The sequence below is a fragment of the Pyricularia grisea genome, assembly GCF_004355905.1.
Source record: "Pyricularia grisea strain NI907 chromosome V map unlocalized Pyricularia_grisea_NI907_Scaffold_6, whole genome shotgun sequence".
Classification (NCBI taxonomy): domain Eukaryota; kingdom Fungi; phylum Ascomycota; class Sordariomycetes; order Magnaporthales; family Pyriculariaceae; genus Pyricularia; species Pyricularia grisea.
Window position 1 is genome coordinate 357,222 of NW_022156719.1, and position 20,231 is coordinate 377,452.

The window sequence follows — 20,231 nt, forward strand, 5'->3', positions numbered from 1 at the left end:
AGTTGAGCTTCGTTGTTCCATGGGCAGCTGACAGGATCTAGTTCAGTTCCCTTGTGGGCGCTTGTAGATACTTTGATCTTTCAGTATATGGGCGAGTGACCAGCAGCCCCAAGAGATCCTCCTGACCCCGCCCCAAAATATATATACAATGACAGTGAGCACCCGGGAAATTTCATCAGAATAGAATAGAGTTGTCAGTCCCCCCTGGCCAAGATATTATGTAGGCAGAATAGTCCACCAATGAATGCAAACCAGCAGGCTCACCCGGAAAATTATTCCCGCATCCACTGTGGTTAACTTGTTGCTCGGAGAATCACAGGCCGTGCTTGACTATGGATGCGGTAGGGGAAAGGTGACTGGACAACAAACAGTCGAAACTCCAGGAGCACTTGTGTGTATATTTATTTATCTTGTGTACCCCGGTTAGATCCTGTGCATCTCTCCTTTTCCGAATTGGCATCCATTCGACGCATATGTGCATGCATTTCATTGCCACCTCGTGTAAAAGCTTGCAGATACGGGAGGTATTGAGCTATCAACAATGATCAAGATCCTTGCAGCCGCTTTTTCGCTTCTCGCAGCCGGTGGCGTGGCTGCAGTGGCTCAACCCGTCACTAATGAAAAGCCGACCAGGACGCAGCCGCTCAGCAAACGCGCGACTACAGTATGCGGCCAGTGGGATTCTGTCCAGACAGGGGGTTACACTGTGTATAACAATCTATGGGGCAAGGATTCGGGCACCGGGACGCAATGTCTGACTGTCGACGGCGTGTCTAATGGCCTCCTCTCATGGTCAACCACTTGGTCGTGGAGCGGCGGCCAGTACAACGTCAAGTCGTACCCCAATGCAGTTATATCGGCTCCCGCAGCCAGGTTGTCTGCCATCTCGTCCATTCCGACGCGGTGGCAGTGGAGGTGAGCACCATGCAGCAAGACATGAGCAACACCAACGGACAGGAGCTGATGATCCCCGGGTGTCATTCGCAGCTACACTGGGAGCAACATGGTGGCCAACGTCGCATACGATCTCTTCACCAACTTGAACTGCGGCACGACGCCAGAGTATGAGATCATGGTGTGGGTTGGGGCATATGGCGGCGCCGGCCCCATTAGCCAGAGCGGGCAGCCTATCGCCAGCCCCAACATTGGCGGCGTTACATGGCGCCTTTACAAAGGCTCACACTCGCAGATGACCGTCTTCAGCTTTGTCTCGCCCGGTCAGATCACCAACTACAGCGGTGATCTCGTCAACTTTGTGAGGTACCTCACCCAGTCACAAGGTATGCCTGCCTCTCAGTGCCTCTACTCTTCCGGCGCAGGCACCGAGCCCTTCACCGGCAGCAATGCGCGCTTTACAACCAGCGGATACAACATGTCTATTTCCACGAGCGGCAGCGGTGGCGGTGGAGGAGGAGCGAACCCACCAACTTGTGCTGCTTTGTATGGTCAATGTGGAGGTTCGGGCTGGTCGGGGTCGACGTGTTGTGCGCAGGGCACCTGTAAGGCGGCGAACGAGTGGTACTCTCAGTGCTCATGAGACGAATCAAGTTCCAGGCGCGGGGTTGGAAGAAGTATAATGATGCAGGTACTCAGGTTAGAGATGAAATAAATGGGATTGTCTGTCATGGATGAAAAGTATTGGAACTTTGAGTGGATTGACCGACCCGACCCAGTCGATAGGTTGGCTATTACAGTACTGCAAGTTTGTGTGTGTGTGTGTGTGTGTGTGTGTGTGTGTGTGTGTGTGTGTGTGTGTGTGTGTGTATGTATACGAAGTATGTGTGTGTCTACCTACTTCGTATCTAGGTGGGTAAGGTAGGAACATCCTTGGAGTTCTTGCAAGCATGTTGTACCCACAGCATATGCACCTTCCCCGACCGAGCTGGAAGCTACTTGACGCCCCCTCCCCCACTATCTTTGACTCACAGCGGTACCTTGCATACCCACCTTACCTACCAGCTACGTACCTTTAGATAAACAACTACCTACCTATGTACCTACCTACCTTACGTACCTGACTCTCTCCCTCTCTCCCTCTCTTTCTCGATGCACCTTCCATTTGTGTCCTGTGCCATATTTAAATTCGTCGAGTTATCTGCCATTCAACATTGAATTGTATTTGCTCCTACCAGACAAACACAGCAATGGCTACCCAAGGTGGACAAGATAGCGTGCCTCTCCCCGCTGCGCCACCCCAACAACATTCAACATCTTCCAAACTTCCCTCCGAACTTCCCGCCATCGCGTCATTGCCTAGCCTAGACGATGCCTCACTGATCGGGACACTGGACCTTTTATTCGAAGCCTCGCCCGACCTGCATGCCCTCGCTGTCCCCGTCGCCCGGTCAATGACATTCGCCTCCTATGCGGACCTCATCGAGGCCATTCGGGCCACTCTACTTTCTGTCCAAGCGACTGTGCACGCCGACCCCGTTGCCCGAAAGCCATTGCTTGGCATTCTGGCCGCCCACCCTCGCCTGGGAGAAAGGAAGCAAGCCGTTAGCGACCAGAGCAAGGCTGAGCAAGCTAGCCTTCAAGGAGAAACTGAGAAGCTGGCCGCACTGAATGCCGAGTACGAAGCTAAATTTCCCGGCATGCGGTACGTTGTGTTCGTCAATGGGCGTAGCAGGGATGTTATTATGCAAAACATGCGGGAAAGGATTGATAGGGGGGATGTAAACGCCGAGGAGCAAGATGCGATTAACGTAAGTTTTACCCGTATATGTACGACGAGCAAAATGGCAATGTGTTAACTTATTTCTTTTCCTAGGCAATGTGTGACATCGCAAAAGATAGAGCACTAAAATTAATTTAAGATATTATATTATAGGTTAAACTAAATAGGGCAATATAGCAGAGGGGAAATTGAGTATATTAATCCATAAGGAAGAGGAATTCTTTTCCTCTCATCCTTAGCTAGGTGCCGCTTTATATAAGGGGAAATGAGGCTCAGATGGCTGCAGAGGGAGGGACAATTGGTCTACGCACCTAGTCTCGGTGCTCAGGCTAGACCCCCCTGCGTTGCAGGGTGGACCGGGCGCTCCATGTACCTTTCAGCCACATGGCTTTTCGACCAATCAAATCAGCCGAAAAAATCGCGCCCGTTCTAGTCTAAGGGACATCTTGTCGATTATCGCCGCGTGTGACGGAGGTTATACAGTATATACACTGTACATGCACTGTATGCGCAGCGCCAATACGGTTTTTTAATTGTGTATTTGTTTATTAACGAATATTTAATTAAATAAATTTGGTAAAATTATAATAAAAATATTATTATATAATTTGAATTCAAGGTTTTTTTAATGATGAAAACCTTATATTTATATGCGATATATATAAGTTAAAATAAATATAAATAATATTGATATTATTTCAAACACTTTATTTAAAAATATATATATAAGTAATAATAATATATATATATATATTTTAAGTTTATAAAATAATAAATATAACTTTACTAATATTTACGTATAAAAAGAAACTTTTTTATAAATTATTATTCGTTATTTTTTTATTAACATAAATGTATATTAAATTTGATATTTTATATGAATATTTAATAATTACTATATATATTAATAAAAGGTTTGGTAAAAAAAAATTAAATGTATCAAGTTCTTATACTTAAAAATATATAATAATAAAATTGTTTGTATTTTTTTAATCTGTTTATAATAAAATATAAAATAAAATATAATATTTACCATATATTATATTTTTTGAATAAAATTATTAATATAATATATTTTTAAAGTTTAAATTTACGTAAGCGTTTATTTATACCGAATATATAATCGTTAAAATTTTAGTTTTAATATTGTTAAAATTGGTAAAAATATAAACCCGTTCCAACTACAAATTTATTAAAAATATTTATTATTTTACCTATTCGAATATTTAATATTTTATATTATATAATATATTAACCAAAATTTACATATTTAATTTATATTTATAAATTACCCCCCACGTGCAAAAGTTTTAAATTATATCCAAAATTAAGAATATAGTTAAAAAAATTAAAAAAATCCAATTTCTTTAAAAAATCTAACCTCCACACGAAAATTAAAGGCACCCATATTCCAATGCGACCAAATTAATTATTAAAAATACAAAGTAAATTATTATTAATTGTTTTATCAACTATTATATTTAAAATATAAATCGTTTATTTTTGCGACTTTTATTTAATTAATTATAACGAAATATCGGTCGCCGAATTGGTAAAATCACCTCCGCACGCGGCGAAAATCGACAAATTGTTTTCAAACCTAATTTAAAGTGATTTTTGGTTGGACCCACAGGTATAAACAAAGCCACGAATGGAGTTACGGTTTAATTAATGGAGTTCGCGTTCAGGGATAAGCCTTGAAATTACTTAAACCGGGCGACCTACAAATGGTCAGGGCCCTAAAGTAGTTATTTAACGTTTATTTTTAATTTGTAATAATAATTTAGCCATATACCTAATTCCTGCCAAATTATATTTATATATATAATAAAATAATTACCTTTAAATCGTGCAATTTTTATATTTATACCATTATTATTGGCTACGTTAGTTGCTATAATTGTAATTTGCTATTTCAACATTTTAAAAATCGAATATAAATGGTGGGATTATAAATATAATTATATCATATAAGTTAATTTTAGTTTATTTTTCTTACGATTTAATTTTTTCAAATTCACGTTATAATTATTATTAATTACATACATTATTTTAAATGTAATAAGTTTAAAGGAGGTTACGAGGTAGCTTTAAGGTTTTAAGGTTGGAGATCACTTATAGGGATAATTAAACCGTAAAAATGGCAGATAACCGTCTATTAACGGATAATAGAAATTTATATTGTTTATATAATTAATTACACAATGAGTTGTTGTTGTGATTGTTTGTTATTGTGTAAAGCATTAGAATTGGATACGTGTACCGATTCCATGGCATAATATTTTCGATCCGGATTGCCGGAAGTGCGGGGTAGAACCACGTGATTAGTTTTGGCCACGCAGGGCTGGCTGGAACCGTTTATTTGGATCACTTATTACACTTGTTACATTTATTGCATTTATAAGAAAATGCGACAATAATGGGAATCGAACTCATGCACTTTAATAGTTATTATATTTATTATTATATAAATTATTCCATTAAGTTATATTACTTATTTATCTTATTTGTTTTATTGTAAAAAAGACGTAATATTTAAAGCTTTGTGCGTGCATGCGTTTTATTTACTTTATTCGTTTATTTATTTTGGGTACAGGGTAGCCTTATAAAATCGGCTGCCGTTAACAATAAGCTACTTTTACTTATATATAGCCCACAATATATAGCACTATAATGGGGTGGTTAAAATTCCGTTAATTTGTAAATATAAAAGTAGCAATTAAAAAGTTAACGAATGGGGATAATTACCTTATATTAGATTTAATACCCACCCTGCATTTGCAAATTAATTACCCTATATTGGGTTAAAAACTTTATTAAATAGATATTTACGTGCAAATTTAAAATTAATTTATATGTAAATAAGGGTGTTTTTTTAAAACCCCATATAAAATAGTTTTTAGGAAACCACCTGCGGTGCCGGAACCTTTATTAAGGTGCGTATCCCCATTTTAAAATCGGAGAATATATAAGGAAAACAAAGCAAAATTTACCCTAATTAATATAAATATTTATTCCAAATTTTAATGTATTTTAATTTTGTATTTTACATGGTTTACCCACTATTATTACAGCGTTTTTTACATTGGTTATTAACCACGCCGCACTTAAGGTTTATTTTTAAACCCCTCTTAACATACCTATTATTAGCCATTAATATTATACGAAATTTGTAAGTTTAAATTTTAAAACTTATATATATAAACATGTTGAATGTTAATTAAATTTCAATTAATAATTAATAAATTATACCATCGTCTGTTTAAAAAAGGAATTAAAATTAACTTACAAATTTTATATATAAATTTTATTAAAATATTATTTCTTGGAATTTTTATTTAAAAATATATATAATTAATTATTATTAACAGTAAATTTTAATATATATTTGGAAATAAAGGATTTAAATTGATAGTGGAATAAAATACCCAATTTAAATTTCTTTTTAACACGTATAACTTCTTATAATCTTTTAATTAATAATTAAAATTTAATTGGAGTTAAACATGTTTACATATATATATATATATATATATATATATAATTTTAACATTTGGTTTTTTAAATTTATATAATAATAATTATAACGGATATTTTAAAATTTAATGGTAAAAAATAAACCAGCACCAACTTATATAATATAACTACTTATATTTATAATTTTATTATTTTTATTTGATTTTTGAAAATTTAAAATAATAAATTGTAATTATAATATATAATATTACCAATGATAATATTATGAATATAAAAGTTACAGTATTAATAAATCACCGTTTTATTATATATTTAAGTATAATTTAGCCTAAATTGGGTAAATGGCCAAATAATTATTATAAATTTAAAATTAATGTCAGGTAATTATTTTAAGGCCTTAACCATTTGTAAGTTACCCGGTTTAATAATAAATTTATCCCCTCCTCTTTACCAACGCGTTAACACCGTAATTAATACGCGGCTCAAATTATTCAAATATTTATTTTTCGCTCCTTTTTTAAGTTCCTTCCTTCAATATTATCGATTTTTTAATTCAGGTTTTAATATTTGTTAATTTATACTATTAATATACTTTCTATAATGTTTTGCCTTTTTTAATTTTTATTATATTCTTTTTAAGTGTTAGAATAATAATTATTTTTATTTAAAAATTATAATATTTTTTAAATCCTAACTATGGTTATTTATAAGCAGATATGCGAGCAAGTAAATTACGTGTAAAGCCAGGTAATTTTAAGACGTATAATAAAGATTTTAATAAGTTTTTATTTGATTTTAACACTATAAGTTATTAATAATTAAATATAAAAATACCGTTTATTTTGGTTTATTATATTTACTAATTTCTGCGACTTTATCACTTTTATTAAAGTTATTAATAAAGCCTGTAAAAATAAATTAAATAAAAGTATTTGGATTTTTATTTCTAACAAACTTTATATTTAAAATTAATAATATAAATATTATAATAATTATAAAAACCGTATATTAGCGTTTATAAAATTTGATAAATTATTATTATAAAAACTTTTAAAAAGACCGGTTACAAAATATTATAATTTAAACCTTTTGAAATCTTTACCACCCGGATTATACCGTTAACCAAACTTTTAATCCAAACCGTTATTTTAAGCGAAAAATAATGTTATACCATATATTAATACGATATATTTAAATACACCGCTCGTATTATTTATAATATTAAAAATATTCGAAAGTTTAAACAAAAGTAAATTTTCAAATGGTGTATTTAAAAAATTGGAAATCCGTCCCAATAATTAAAAGATGCTAATATCAAAACGTTGAAAAATAATTAAATAAACTTGCTTAAAAATATAAATTAAGTAATAATTACGTAAAAACAATAGAAATTATTAAAATAATTTTAATTTTAAACTGTTTGTAATACTCATGGAAGCCAATCCGCTTTTAAAATATTATATTTAAAAAGGAAAAAATAGAAAACAAAGCTTTTTAATAAATATAATAAAAGGTTTACACGTGTTTTAAAAAATAATTTATAAAAATGTAAAATTATAATACCAGGCCATAAATATAATAAAATAACCCGAAAATTAGTACATATTATAAAGATTATAATATTTAGCCGTAAACAGTAATTTCGTAAAACCGGAAATTACACGGATGTTTAATTAAAAAAACAAAAGATTAATTATTAATATTTGCCAATTTTAACCCATGTATTCCACGCTGGAATTAAACTTTTAAGACTCTAACCCGAAAATAAGGTTATTATTTAATATATAATATTATTATACCCGCCACCGATTTACCGTTTCTAGGTGAAAATTATTTGGTGGTACAAAAACGCACCATAAAAGTTTTAAAAAGGAATTTTCAAATAAACGAGCAGGTATTTAAAAAAGAATTACATACGCAATTTCCTAAACGTATAACCGTTTTACAACGGTATAAAATATTATTATATATAATAGTTTGCCACTTATTAAAATGTTTAATTAAGCGCTTTCGATTACCAGGTTAAAAAGTCTTTTACAAATTTGAAATTTTTTTTAACTTTTTTAACAATTTCTCAATTAAAAGAATATTTTATGTTATAAATATTTATTAAGTAATACAAGTTAGAATTTTCTAAGAATATGCCATATTTGTATAAGGTTTAAAAAGAAAACAATTAACAATAATTTTCGTATATACGTGGAAAAAAATAAAAGCTTTGAAAATATATATTTAGATCTAAAAAAGCGTGAACACCAATTTTATTCGTGAATAACACCTTTTTAATAGGAGTTTATTAAATTTTATTCCCAAAAGAATTAACCTGAAAACGCAAATAAAACCCTATAATAAATTTTAAAACTTTGTTTTAATAAGTTATAACGGTTTTAAAGGTTTTAACCATAAGTTATTAATTGAAATACTAGTTTATTAATAATATTATATAAACTACGTAAAATTATTAGAATTAAAATTAATATTTGTAAATATATAATTAAAGCATGCATAAAATTATACATGTAATCACGCCGGTCAATGGTTATTATAAATAAATTATAAAACAGCAGCTCATATTGGGTTGATCGCAGATATTAAGTAATAATCCGACATGAACGTTTATTATATTATAAAAAATAAAATATAAAAAATACGAACGAAATTATAAAATAGGCACCAAAATGAAAAAGAATGTAAAAAGAAGGTTATCATATTTGCAAAGAGAAAATTACGAATTTTAAAAATATTTAGAAAGAGATTTTAGTGATAAAATGGAAAGTTTTATAACAATAATCTTTTGGTCGAATTTAAACGTTAAAACTATGAACTATTAAAAATTGTTTAAAAACTTTAAAGCATATTAATAATTATTTAATTCGCCGTTTTAAATAAAGTTTCGTTTCATTTAATCTTTGGTAAATAAACAAAAATGATACACGTTATTAATATTTGTTAAATATGTGGTTTCAAATTACAAACTTAATTTTATATTTTATATTTTAAATGTTAAACTATAGGTACCTTCGTTAATTTGAATATTAAGTTAAATACCGTTACTGTTATAAGTTTTAAGAAGTAAATAATAGGCTATATAACCATGGAAAATATTATATTAATAAAAGTTAAACGTTTTATAACGGGTGGTATATGATGATTATTTATAAAATTTAAATTTTTACTGTTATAAACTTGGTTTTTAAACTTGGATTTTCCCTTTATAAAACTTATAGCGTTTTCTTTTAAAATCACCAAATCTTTAACAAATATACCTTTTAAAATTCTTACGGTAAAGATTTTATATACGGCCCGCTTAACAGAAATGTAAATTAACGTTATAAAATTGAGTAAATTAGTTGAAAGCTTTACTTTATATATTTAGAAAACTAATTTTCTCGGTCTTTGGCGTTTTGTAAACGATATAATAACTTGCTATACGCCATTAATAACCCGAAAATATTTTAAATTGAATTCATATAATAATCCAAATGTTACGATCAAGGTATCGGGGTAACCTGTTCTTATGGTAAAATACAGTGGGTTAAAGCAATTAAGCGTTTAACTGGATAACTGGGTATTTTTAATAACTGGGGTAAAATTATAATCGGTTTTAAGTGAATATTTAAGGTTAATTAAAATTTAGTTGCTGCTAAACAATCCTAAAATCGAGTTTATTTACACAATAATAAACGCGTTTTATAAATTATATCCAAATATAATTATTTTTGTATAAATAATTATAATTACCCCGGGGTAATTATAATTGGGCTAATTATTTTTTTGGTAATAATTGTGGTTATTTTTATTTTAATAAGCGGGTTAAAATTCCTTATTTTATTATTACGTGATTTCGTGTTTTTATTTTTTTATTTTCGGTCCGTAATTTTTGGTGGTTTTGGTTTTGGTTTCCGACATTTTTTCCGTTTTTGCCCAATCGTATCGGTATTAATTTTGATTGTAATATCACGCTTTTTTCCTAAAACCAAATTCCGTGGCCGTACAAATAGGTCGTTTTCCTAATATTTTTTTCCAAGGTTTTTTTCGTTTTTTTTTCGTCAACCGCAATATTATTTCGAATTAAAAAACGGTTATAATTTGTTTATCCGATTTCCGTATTTTCCTTTCGCCGCGAACGTTTGGTTACAGTTATTATTTTCAAAGGTTTCAAAATTATACCGTATTCTTTTTATAAGGGCCGCGGTTATTCGTGTTATATAATTTTATCGAATTTTCAATATAATAAATATATTTATCGTGGTCGGAAATATAATATTATTTTCAATTCCAACTTTCGGTAATATTGGCCGAGCGATTTTTAGCAATTTAGAGAATAATTAAAAGGTTTCCAAATATTCTCTTCGTATTTATAATTTTTTTATTTAATAAACTATTTTGTTTTACCGTGGTTACGTTTATGGTCGAATATTTATCTTATTTTATAGGTTTTTTATACGTTAATTTCGATTATCTTTTATATATTTATACCGTGTAACGCTGGTTTTAATAATACTATATAAAATATTGGGTAAACTTATATGGTATTTGGTAACGATAATCGGTAATTAATACTATTAATTTTTTATTAATTTTAAATAATTCAAATTTTTCAAAATTTAATTTGTTATTTAATCGTTATATTTTAATATTACGTCGAATAAAATAAACGTTACCTTTTTTAAGGATGGTTCTTTTATCCGATATTAATTGGCGTATTTTATTATTTTCTTTCGTACGAATTTTAATTTTTGCTGGAAGTTTTTATGTAATTATCGTAATTCGTTTATTTATTTATCGGTTCGTGGTACCGCAATGGTCGTTTTAGGCTTTCCAGATATTGTAAAATTAAATTCGTAATTGGTATAAAACGGGGTTATTTTAATACTTTTGTTTTTTAAATCATAATAAATGAATTATATTATAAATAATTACCGTATTTAATTATTTTATTTATGGTTTAAGTAATATTTTGAATATTATTCGAATATTCAATTGGCTCGTTTTATTTAACCGTTTATTTAGGGGTAAAACATTATTAATAATTTATGGTTAATTCTTAATTATTTTATTAATAACTTCTAAAATTTTAATATCAAAAATTTATTTTTATTAATAACGATATTTTTTGGCAATTTATAATTATTAACAATTATTCGTAAAAACGTGTAAACAGTTTTTTTTATATTATTGTTTTTTTTATATAATAAAAAATATATATATTTGGTAAATTTATCCATTATAATTAATATATTATCGTATTTAATTCGTATAAATGTTTTTTTTAGAAGGGGTAATTTAATGATAAAATCGATAATAATGGTTTATTAAATCTTATCGGGGGTTGGTAATGGTTATAATAAACCGTAGGGTTTATATTTTGCGGATTTGTTTTTTGCGCAAAATTTGCAATTTTTAATGGTTTTTCGCATTTTTTATCGTATTTCTTTTAAAATTATAATATTATTTTAACCGTTTCCATATTTTGGAAGTTTTTTTGGTGTCCGTGGGCTTTATTTTCGTAAATCTTTCGTATTTTTTCGGGTATAATTATTATATTTATTATTATATAACTTCGGTATATTGGTAAAAGATTTTCGTTTTCGTTTATTGTAAAAATAACGCGTGTGTTTTTAATATTATATTTTCGTAAAGAATTTAATTATTCAATTTGTCGTTTATTTAATATTTTATTAATGGTAAAATAGGTTAGGTATTTATGGTCCGTATAAATTAATATTTCGTATTTAATTCCGGATAATTAGAATTTCCATTTTTCAAATATTTGAATAACAATTATAAATTCCTTATCGTGTATTTAATAATTAAGTTTTGGATTATATAACTTTTGTGAAAAAAGGCGTAAAAATGTAACTTTTTTTTCGTTTCGCTGGTTTAATTATTTTCCGATTATATGATCGGATATATTGGTTTCGATTTCGAAAGTCTTTTTCGGATTCGGTATTTTAAAAATTGGTTTTCGGGCTATTACATTTTGTAATTATTCGAAGGCCTGTTATATTTATTCCGTCCACTGGAATTTTAGGTTTATTTTGGTTATATTGGTTAAAACGGTCGTAATTACGCCGTATTTTTTAATAAGTTTTTTGTAAAAATTTACAAATCCGAAAAATATTCGAACGTTCCGCACGTTTTATAATTAAAACGATTTTTTTATTATTTAAATTTTTAATTTTTCCATTTTAATTTTTCCAAAAACAATGGTTGTAACGGATTCGTGCTAAATGCACGTATTATATAACGTATTAAAACGACGGAAACACACGCAACCCTCCCTTATATAAACATCTTTCCAACGCGAATAAACAACGGTTTTATATTATTACCCCTTAATTTTAATAATAATTCCATTTAAAAATCCAATAATTACAAGACCGTTGGCCTATTTTTTTACACTTATTAAAACTAGTTTTTTTTGATTATTTATAAAATTATTACTAATAACCGAAAATATCGCCCCAATAACGGAAATCGGCCTCCAAAAAATATGGCGAATAATTAACAAACTACAAAAGAAAATCCAATTCCTTTAATGAGGCGTTTTAATAACGTTAACCGCGGCCAAAATCTTTTAAACCGCGTTACCGTTTCGACGGAAACTTTTTCGGAATTCCCCATTATATAACGGTTTAACATTACGTTATAAAATATAAATTAGCGGCGAAACGCGGATTTTATCGGCAATTACCGAAATTAATATAAATATCTTTGGGCAAATTTAAAATCCGCCGTCCAAAAGATCGTCCGTATTTATTACGAAATAAACTGTAAAAATAAAAATTATAATTACGTCGATTTTTTAAAATATTTAAAACGTATTTATAATAATTTTTATAAACGTGTTAAATTTTTACCAAATTTAAATTATTAAAAATAAAACCGGGTTAATCTTTTGCCCAATTCATTACGATTTTCGAAAAGATTTTAACAACGGCGGGCGGATTTTCCTGGTTGGACGAAATACGGATAAATTCTTTGCGTTTTAAAATTTCGGGCCGAATTAAAAAAATATACGTAAAACGGGGTACCGTAAATAATTTATATTTTGAACGCGGTGGTAATTTATCGCCAAATGGCCCAAAATTTAAAGGCTTTTAGTTTGGAAAAACGGTATAATTAATATCGTATTTAAACAATTATAATTTTAAAACCCGCGGACGACGAAAATATTCCAATAACGGGCGTTAACGTTTTAAAAATAAATAAATATAATTTATTCAAAAATAAACGCCGGTACGGACGTTTTCCGGTTTTAATAGCGACGGGGGGCGAAATAAAATAACGCGCTTTTTGGATTTTACAAAAAAATATTAACGGCGGCGCGAATTAAAAACGTGTTTTCGTTACGAAAACGTTATTTATTAAATAACGGATTACAAATTCGCAACGGTATTACGTCCAAATACGACGGTTATAATAATATTATTAAAAAGCTTTTAATAAAAAAACGAATAACCTTTAATACGAAATTTAATTAGAGATTTACACCGGATAATATAAAAAAATATGAGCCGTAAAAACGGTAAAAAGATAATTAACGACGGCGAAAAAAAAAATTTACCAAATTATAAATAATTTATTTTTTTTTATTCCCGTCTTTTTTTAAATAATTTACAATTTATTAATATATAAATAAATTTAAATTACGAATATTACGCGGTAATAAACGAAAAATACGCGGTTTGGTTACGGGTTAACAAATTCCCGTTACCCACCCCGCGTTAATTGGATACCGCGTTAAATTACGCGTCCCCAATAATAAGAAAAACTGCGAAATACGAAGTAAACGTAAACGGATAAATAACGCCAATATTATTTTATATTATTCCGGGTTTAATCCGGAATATAATATTGGGTTTTTTTTAAATAATATATAGAAGGATTTTTTTCGAAATCGACCATAATAAATTCCATATCGGGGCATTAAAAAAAATATTGGTCCGCAAATTATTGGCGCGACGGATTTGAAATAAACCCACCGTGGTTATTAATAACGTATTTTTAACGGTTTATAAAAAAATAAAACGAAATATTCCCGGATAAATAAGATTTGCGGCGATTCTTTTACGCAAAATGGCCCAAATTTTAACAATAAATACCACCACCACAAATAACCCCGGACCGGCCAAATTACTCAAAAAATTGGCCAATTTCGAAAATTTGTTTAATTAAATTAAAACGTCCGAATTTCCCCCGTATAAAAAATAATTTAATTATTATATTTAATTACGGAAAAACGATTAAAAATACACCCCGGTTTTACTTTGGGAACGTTTATATTATATATTTAAAAACCAATTATTAAAATGACAAAAATAATTTGTAAATATAATAAATCAAAAATAAATCCGCGTAAATTTTTCCTCGGCGGTAATATTAATATTGATAACTCGTAAAACATTGGGAAAATAACATTTTTACGTTAATTACCGGACGTTTAATAATATTATAATATAAAACCGTTACCCGTTACCGTTAATTAAAAAAACGATCCGTTTTTTGGTAAACGTTCCGTTTTTTGGTAAACGTTAAATAATTTACAAAAATAAACGTACGCGCCGTTTTTTACAAAATAAAAATGGTCGAAAACGACGAATATTTAACGGCGTTCCGAACACGGTTTAATTTTTCCGAATAATTGGTTTATTTTTTTAATTTAACCAGGGCGCCCGTAATTTTCCAACGTTATATTAACGGGGTATTAAATATTATTTTGGGCGATTTTATTTCGGCGTATTTCAATAATATATTAATTTATGTATTAAATTCCAAAAATAATTATTAACGAAAAATTCGTTTAATTTTTCAAAAATCAAATAACGCCGGATTAAATTTGGATTTGGAAAAGAATATATTTGTGGTAAAAAAAATAAAATATTTGGAATTTATTATTAAAATAAAAAATCCGAATAATACGGAAATGGAAAATATTTATTCGGTTGAAAAATTTACGAAAATTGTTAAAATTCGCCAATTTTTACCGAAATTTTATCCGGGATTATTTCGTTTTAACCGCGCTATTATTATCGTTAACGAAAAAAAGGACGCCGCTTTGTTAAATCCCAAAAATTAATAATACGTTCGAAGAATTAAAAGAAAAATTTTTAACCCCCGGTTTTCGTTTGATGGAACGACGTAGTAAAAATTAAAATCGAAACAAATTATTCCGATTTGGTTTTGAATAATTATTTATTTTAAAAAAAAGCGGACGGATTATAAAAACCGGTAATTTTCCATTTGGCTAAATTATTTCCGGCGTAAAAGAATTATATAATTTATAATAAAGAATTTTAACGGTAATAATATATTTAAAAATTTGGAACGCGAAATTGCAGAATATTTACCAAACGTTTTTAGTTTTAACGGATTATAAAATATTAAAATAGTTTTTCAAATTAAAAAAATATTCGAAAAAGAAATATGGTGGGTAAAAACATTTGCCAAATTTTATTACCATTTTTATTTCCGTTTCGGACGATTAACGATAATTTCCAACACGTTTACCAAAAAAAATAAAACGAATATTATAAATTAAAATTAACCTCCGTATTACGCCTTTTTTACCCGGTAACAATATTAACGCCGAATTAAACCAATTTTTGGACCCAAACCGGTATATTATTCACCACCCCGTTTTTACAACCGCATTTGGCCTTTTTTGGTAAAAAACGTTGCGGAAAAACCATATATATTATATACGTTTAAAAACGGTTAATAATAACATGCGGCGTTTTTTTTTTAAAACCGAAATAAAAGTATAAATTACAAATCGCGCGGTTAACTTGTTATATATATTTTTATACCGAAAACGTTTATAATTATTTGATCAAAAATTCCTAACCACCGTTATTTTTTAAAAAACCCACGAATCTTTTATCGTGGGTTATATAAGCCGGAATAATATTTTGGCCGTTTTGGTACGAAATTACCATTAAAACGGAATGGTAAAAGACGTAAAATAATTCGTCCGTAATTATAATATATACCGAAAATCGAAATTTTTCCGACATTGTTGATAAAAATTATTATAACTTTTATTAACGTCGGATAAATATTGGAAATAAATTTTTATAAATTTTATAACGAATTTATCCAAATATAATAAAGCCGCCCCCCAATATTTGATAATTATAACCAATAAATTGTTTAAATATATATAATTGGAAATAATATATTCGATAAAAAAAATTACGCGATAAAACTTAAAACGGTATAATGGCAATTTCGGGGTTTTTCCGACCAAGTTATTTTAAATAAAAAATTATATTAGGTGGGCGGATTTTGGAAGGAATTATATAAATAAATAAAAATTAAATAGTTTTTTTTATAATATATTACCCCGAAAGCGACGGCGGTATAAAACAAGCAAATTAAAAAATGCAATATTATTTACAAATTTATATAACGTTCGACCAAAAAGATTGGCCCGAATATTTAAACGCAGTTTAATTAATTTTTAATAATAAAAGTTTTTCAATAACGGATATTAACCCGAATAAACTATTATTAAAATTTAACGTTAAAATTACCCCATTCCGGTAATTTTTATCGTCCGCCCTTTCCACGAGCCCAAAAAGGCGCGTAATTTATTTTATCGAATATTTACGCTAAGACATAGATATCGCCCAAATTATTATAATATATATATAATAACGATAAAAAATTGGGGCGAATTGATTATGGCGCCCAGTAAATATATTTAAAATAAATAACAAAATATATTTTAATTTCCGTAATATTTATAATAATCGCCCGTACCGCAAATTCGATTATATTTATGGAAAATATATAATAATTACGGTATTTACGCCATTAATAATTACGTTAAACGTACCGGGGGAAATTTACCCGATTTTTTACGTTAAATTAATCGAACGCGTAATTATTAACCTATTTCCGTCTTAATTACGCCCCGATATTAGGCCGGGGCCGGTAATAACGTCGGACGGGGAAAAGAAAATAGGAAAAACGAATAAAAAATAAAAAAGTCTTATCCGTAAAAAACCGTAGGAAAAAAAGTCACGGCCGTACAATATTGGTTAAATAAATAAATTACGATAATGTTGTATAAAGTTTTTTTCAATATTTTGAAAACGTATAAATTATTAACCGATTTAAAACCCTATAAGGCGATATATATATACGAATGACGGCCCGGGGAATAAATAACCCTGATAAACCACCGTAAAAGGCCGAAAGACCCAAAAGACTATATATAATATTAAAATTATGCAAATTATATATTTTATAATATAAATATTGGAAAAAATAATACCAATTTTAAATATTTAACGGGACGAATATATATTATTTTGGTCTGAAGACCGGGGAAAATCCCCCATCAAAAATCGGCGACAATATAAAAACGCACAAAACGCAACGGAAAAATAAATTCCACCCACCCACCCATTTACGGAACGGAAAAAACCCACCTACCCACCCGATAATTAAACCATTATAAAAACCCTATTTCGGATATATATTAACGACGGTCGTGTTTATCCATTTTTCGATCCAATTTCCGGTTATTTGAATAATAATCCAGAAACGAGTTAAATTTAAAATTACCTAAAAAATTGCTTTAAAAAAAACCCGCCTTCGGGGCGGAAATCTACCAAATATAAAAAAAGATTGGATGAAACGGTTATAAAAAACGTTAAATCGGTTATAAAAACCGCGGCGGCGAAATTCGCCAAACGTATTAATATTAGGACGGCGGAAAATATTACGGCCAAAATTATTTTTAACGGATTTAAAAATTTTAATATAACGGTAACGTGGGAGAAAATCGTGGAAACGGATTAACGAACGTAAAACGGGTTGTAATTACCGGATAAAAACCGGTATTTAATTTTGCTGTTAAACAACGGCGAGGGCGAAAATAGGCGCGTTAATTTTACGTTGGACGGCGATAAATTTACGCGTATAACGCGCGTGTATTTCAAAAGTTTTAAAATAATATTAATGGTTAGGTTTTTAAACGCCGCTACGTTAACGCGGTGGGATAAAAATTAAAAAAAGGCGGGATTTATTTCGAGGTAATTTATGCCCTGGGCGAACCCACGGGTAAACTGCTGCGTGGCCTTACTGCCACCACCATTGCCATAAATAATAGCCATACTGCCACCAAATATGGCGCGACAAAAACAGACGGCGGCGCAATAACGGATGCAGGCGATAAACGCATAAAAAATGGGCAGAAACTAAATCGAGGCCGAGAAAGGAATTAACGACGAACCAAAAAATAAATTGCGAAAAACGAAGGGTGACGGGGAAATTACGGGAAAATAAAAGGTTATTAATTCAAAAAAAAAAGGTAATGGAGGAAAAATAGGAAAAATTGACCGAAAAAAGTAGGAGCACGCGGAAAAAATAAACAGGGTGAAAATTTGGTTCGCGGTTACAATAACGAATAAAAAATGCGAGGGAAAAACAAATAACGGGCGAATAAACAAAAAAGCCTGCTAACCATTAAGCCGTAAACGGGATAACAAAAAGAAAACCGCGCCCTGGGCCAACCCACGACGCACTTAAATATAACCGCGGATTAAAAATACGGTAAAAACGAAATAAAAACGGAGTGAAAATGGAATAAAAAAGGTTTATAAAAAAAAAGACACGCGAAAAAAAACGGATGGGGAGCACGGACCACGGTCCCAACCAATATTATAAAAATAATAATCCAAATAATTGGGCAAAACCGGCTAATATAATATCGAGGTAAAAAAGGAGGCAATACGGAACCACGGGGCGCGACGTTTTAAGCCCGGGCCGGCCCGCCCCGATAAAGGTGGGCGTCCAAAAAGGTTATATAACGGATTCGTGTTAAATGCACGTATTATATAACGTGTTAAAACGACGGAAATACACGTAACCCTCCCTTATATAAACACCCTTCCCGCGCGAACAAACAACGGTTTTATATTTATACCCTTTAGTTTTGATAATAACTCCATTTGGGAACCCAATAATTACAGGGCCGTTGGCCTACCCCTTCATATGGTATATTTTAAAAAATTAAAATATTTATTGTAAAAAAATATTTTTCCGGTTTATTTAAAAGTTTAACGTTTTATAATTTTTATAAAATTGTGTAAACGTGTTTTTTATATTTTTCCAACATTTTGGAAGAAATAAGAATATTATCCAGATAACTAACGACGAAAATATTTAAATATTTTTTAAAAACGTGATTAATTATGGTTTAAAAGGTTGTTCAAACGTTAATAAAACCGAAAAACATTAATAAATATTCGTAATATTTTCGTTTGGAGCAAAACGCGGTTTTCCATTTTTCGTTTTTTTTTATACGTATTAAATTATATATCTTTTAAAATTTAATATCGTAAATTATTATATTTAATAAAATATATTTTAGAGTTCTTTATGAATTAAAATAAATAATAATGTTTTATGGTAATATTATTTAATTATTTGCAACTTACATATAATCGTAATTTTCCGTTTTTTTGGTACGAAAAAAATTGGGTATCTTATTGGTAATATCGATAATCTAATATAATTTTTTTTAAAGTTTTTTACAAAATATTCGTTTAATATTTTTATTAACGTTGGATTTAAACCAAATATTTTATGGAATTTTAATTGGGTTTTTTTCAAATCGTATTTCGTAATCGAATAAATTATATTCGGGTAATTTTACTTCGAATTTTTGGTTAAATAATCGGATATAAACTTGGTATTTCTTTTGGAATTTTACCGCTTTGGTTTATTTATTTATAATTAATATTATATAATCAAATAGGTTTTGGTTTATGGATAATCGTTTTTTTCCAATATCAACTCCGGATTTGGTCGTTTTTTTCGTGAATACGCTATTTCTTTTATTTAATTCGTCCGCGCCTTATATTTTTTACATACATTTTTATATATCATAAATCGTTTAATAATTAAATTTCTTTTATTGGATTCGGCCGGTTGTTTAATTTATTTCAAAATTATATTTCCAACACTTATTTCCGTAATATTTAAAATAATTCGTTTTTTTCGTCCGTAATTTTCCGTTTAAAAATATACGGTTTTTATTTTAATAATACCTTTCCCGTAT

General features: G+C 29.6%; 2 protein-coding genes across 2 annotated transcripts; both read left to right on the forward strand.

The window, feature by feature from the left end:
* Positions 1-541: 541 nt before the first annotated feature.
* Positions 542-1,537, forward strand: PgNI_08072 (uncharacterized protein; the record flags this gene model as incomplete). The annotated part of the gene is made up of 2 exons (XM_031128072.1): positions 542-915; positions 988-1,537. 2 exons carry the CDS (start codon positions 542-544, stop codon positions 1,535-1,537), a joined length of 924 nt encoding a protein of 307 aa, XP_030978588.1.
* Positions 1,538-1,971: 434 nt separating this feature from the next.
* On the forward strand, positions 1,972-3,039 carry PgNI_08073 (uncharacterized protein). The gene is made up of 2 exons (XM_031128073.1): positions 1,972-2,705; positions 2,771-3,039. The coding sequence occupies exons 1-2, from the start codon at positions 2,145-2,147 to the stop codon at positions 2,813-2,815; spliced, it is 606 nt and encodes a 201-aa protein (XP_030978589.1). The 5' UTR covers positions 1,972-2,144; the 3' UTR covers positions 2,816-3,039.
* The last annotated feature ends 17,192 nt before the right edge of the window (positions 3,040-20,231 follow it).